Below are 4,251 nucleotides of genomic sequence, written 5' to 3' on the forward strand. Positions count from 1 at the left end.
AGATAAACATCAAATTTTCATTTTTGGGTGAACTATCCCTTTTAAAGGGATATTTTTATTTTTGAATAAATGAAAGTACAAAGAACAGTTCTTAAAACATTTAAATGATCACACTGAAAAAAACAATTTGATCACCTTAACAAAAGAATCTCCTCCACCATCGTCTGCAGATCTTTCCACAATAACACCAGAGGCTTCTGCATTATAGAAAATATACATTGTTTGGTGAAACAGACATTAATCATATCTCTTTTTTCATCCTCATCACACAGGTTATTAATTAGGACAAATGCAAACAGGTTTGCTTCAATGTATGTAATACATTAATAGTCTGAAAGGAACAATAGCAGGTCCATATGTTTCTCTATCCACCTTATTTTTAATGCGTAGCCATTTGTAAATTGAATGTATTCAAAACCAGTCAATTTTTCTGCTTGATATCGCAAACAAGTATTTATCAAATTATTTTAATTTATCACTTTAGGCTAAAAAATAAACACTTTAGAATTTCTGCCACATAAGAAAAAAAACAAGCTTTAGTAAATTATAATTAATTATGCAATACTAAGTTATAATTTTAAGTTTTTATGCCACAATTATGGCATAAAAAAAAGAAATAATGACATACTAAATCAAAATTATGGCATAAAAAGTTTTATTTATGGGATGAAAAAGTCAAAATCATGAGATAAAATGTCAAAATTATGCAGATCCTTAAAAAATATGAGATGGGAGGAAAATGTATGTGTTCCCCGAGAAACTTTGCATTTGCGTTCCAAAGTTTCTCGGGGCAATGCGAAAGCATTGACATATAACTTTTTTCTCCCATCTAATATTTTTTCCATCATCATTTCCCTTTAGGGGAATTTCCCTTTATGTCATACAGTAATTCCTCCTTTTTATGTCAGAATTATGCCTTGGAAGGCTATGGCAAAATTATGATTTACCAAAGCCCTTTTTTTTTTTTTTTTTTTTTTATGTGGCGGAAACGGGCTCCCATAAAAACACACCGTTTACTGCACATTGTAAAATAAGGTGTATACTGTAGATAGTGAATGTAAAACAGCTCTCACGGTCTTTGCAGTGGTATTCCACAGACATGTAACTTCCCATTGCAGGACACGGCTCGCCAAAAGATCCATCTGTCACAACTGTGCAAACCTGCTGTCCGTTACACAGCTCTTGGAGGACAACAACAAACCTCATCATTACTATTCAATACTGCAGTCAGTCAAAATAACATACTGAGATATAGTAAAAGAATAGATACAGACAATGGTTTTTAAACACTGAGCACTTTGACAACAATAGTAAAGCAGCAGAATCATCTTCACAAAGATATTGTCTGAATCCCTTGTAAATATTTATGTTCACAAATAAATATGTTCATAATTCTTTTGCCTAATTACGAGACTTTTTCAGGTCCATTAGTACCTATTGAACTATCAATACATTGGTCGCTTTGTTTTTTTTCTGTTTTACATGTAATTTTAAACCTCAGCAGGAGCCCTCGGATAAAAGAAAGCTCATTGAAGCTCTGTTTGCATTTCAGATTTCATATTGTTTGCTCTGCATTCGAATGAAAAGAAAGAAGTCAGAAAAAGAGCATCAATTCACAAGCGCCACACAAAAGCATTTTCTGTCCTTGTCAGATGGAGACATTAAGACTCATTAAAGGTTTAAAAAATAAACTGATGCTCTCGGATTACTTATGTACTTAAAAACCTGATTGATTGTTGCAGTACAGTGCTGGTATCAAGTGCTTTGATACCATGGTACTGAATAACTTCCATATTTTTTACTGTATAAGATTTTTCCAAATACCAAAATACTTGAAAGTTTAGTTCACCCAAAAATGAAAATTCTGTCATTTATTACTTACCCTCATGCCGTATCACACCTGTAAGACTTTTGTTAATCTTCGGAAAACAAATTAAGATATTTCAGTGAGGCCTCCATAGCCAGGAATGACATTCCCTCTCTCAAGATCCATAAAGGTACTAAAAACACATCTAAATCAGTTCATTCAGTTTAATATTATAAAGCGGCAAGAATATTTTTGGTCCGCCAAAAAAAAACAAAATAACGACTTATTTAGTGATGGCCGATTTCAAAACACTGCTTCAGGAAGATTCGGAGCGTTATGAATCAGTGTATCGAATCAGCAGTTCGGATCGTGTGTCAAACTGCCAACGGCTGAAACCACGTGACTTTGGCGCTCCGAACCATGTTTATTATATGTCTATGCTCCGAACAACAGATTCGACACGCTGATTCATTATGCTCCGAAGCATCCTGAAGCATTGTTTTGAAATCGGCCATCACTATATAAGTTGTTTTTTTTTGGCGGACCAAAAATATTCTCGTCGCTTTATAATATTAATATTGAACCACTGTACTCACATGAACTGATTTAGATGTGTTTTTAGTACCTTTATGGATCTTGAGAGAGGAAATGTCATTGCTGGCTATGGAGGCCTCACTGAGTCATCGGATTTCAACAAAAATATCTCAATTTGCGTTCCGAAGATGAACAAAGGTCTTACGGGTGTGATACGGCATGAGGGTAAGTAATAAATGACAGAATTTTCATTTTTGGGTGAACTAACCCTTTAAGTATTTTGGTATTTGGAAACATCTTGTACAGTAAAAATACATAAATATGGAAGTTATTCAGTACCATGGTATCAAAGCACTTAGGTTTTTGGTTTGTTTTGGTACTTTTTTGTTGGTGTTGTGCAGTACCTGCGACTAAATCCCGTACATCGATCCAGCTGCACTGCACTGGTGAAGCTGTGCGAGAGCTTGGCATGTTGTTCCTGCAGTAATGTGGCGTCTTCCTGCCGTAGAAACTCTCATCAACCTCTATCACCTGATCTGAGCCACACTGCAGGACAGTGCTGTCCGTACAGGACAGAGAGTGCCCCAATTCTACAGGAAAGACAAAAAGGATAACTATTAAACAGTTTAATTTTTTAAAAACAACAGCATGTTTCTCATATAAATGCCTTTAAATGTTCAAAAGACAGTTATTTTTTTATTATTTCTTAAGCATACAATTGAGATACCTTAGATATCTCAAAATTGTTTTCTATTTTTTATGGAAAGTAATGTGTTGCTTTCCTTTTGCGTTTCTTTTTTCACCTGGGCTAAACTTGTTTGTTTGTTTGTTTGTTTTTAATAACAAAAAAAACAACAAAAGTTCTGTTTTTGGCAAATGTAAAGGGCCTTTTCACATCAAAAGTGAAATGACGCAGGAGAAGAAAGTTTAACACTCTTTTTTAAGCAAAAAAAAGAAAACAGAAATGTGATGTTTATCTAAAGTCATTTTTGCCTTGAATTGGATCATCGAAGGTCAGTAACAAAGACTTTGGCTAAAAAGTAGTGTGCTACTTGTTACTTGAAAAAAGTAATCTGATTACATATCTCCAGTGTTGGGGAAAGTTACTTTTAAAAGTAATGCTTTACAATATTGCGTTACTCCCTAAAAAAGTAACTAAGTGCGTTATTTAGTTACTTTTTATGAAAAGTAATGTTATATTACTTTTGCATTACTTTTTTTCACCTTGCTTGTTTGTTTTTTAATAACACCAAAAGTGAAATGAATAAGCCTCAGGCTGAAGGAAATGCAAATTCACACCTGTACAGTAGAAGGTGCAGCTCAAACATTCTGCATTAAAGAAGAATAATATACAAGAGAAGAAAGTTCAACACTGTTGTTTCTAAATCGAATCTAAAGTAATATTTGCTTATTAGTATGGTTGAATTGGAGTACACTGAAGGTCATTAGCAAAGACATTGGTTAATAAAGTGAGATTAAATACATAAAGTATATTTGTGCAATTTAATATATATAATTATTACCAGTTTGCATAAAATTCTGAGTTACTTTACTGTTACTTTACTAGTTACTTGAAAAAAGTAATCTGATTACGTAACTCAAGTTACTTAATGCATAACCCCCAACACTGCATATCTCACATTACTTGTAATGCATTACCTCAACACTGAAAATATATGTGCATACGATATATTAAAATACTTATATTGTTTTGCATAATTATATATAACTACTATATAAAAAGAAAGAAAGCATAAAACTCACCATAAGACCTAATCGGACTTATTCATATTGTCTTATTTGAATTTGAATAAAATTAATGAGAATAGTTACATATTAAAATACTTTAAATGTTAATATGCATATATATAAAAAACACTATATCAAAAGAAAGAAAGCGTAAAACTCAC

At 32.8% G+C, this 4,251-nt stretch overlaps 1 protein-coding gene across 1 annotated transcript in view; it reads right to left on the reverse strand.

Annotated features, from left to right (window-relative positions):
• Positions 1-4,251, reverse strand: part of pkd1l2b (polycystic kidney disease 1 like 2b) — a 41,397-nt gene that overhangs the window by 35,960 nt on the left and 1,186 nt on the right. Inside the window, 3 exon segments of the mRNA XM_048185565.1 lie at positions 136-197; positions 1,074-1,181; positions 2,746-2,931. Of these exon segments, the coding sequence (XP_048041522.1) occupies positions 136-197; positions 1,074-1,181; positions 2,746-2,931 (356 nt within the window).

This window comes from Megalobrama amblycephala, linkage group LG3 (genome assembly GCF_018812025.1).
Source record: "Megalobrama amblycephala isolate DHTTF-2021 linkage group LG3, ASM1881202v1, whole genome shotgun sequence".
NCBI classification, from domain to species: Eukaryota; Metazoa; Chordata; class Actinopteri; order Cypriniformes; family Xenocyprididae; genus Megalobrama; species Megalobrama amblycephala.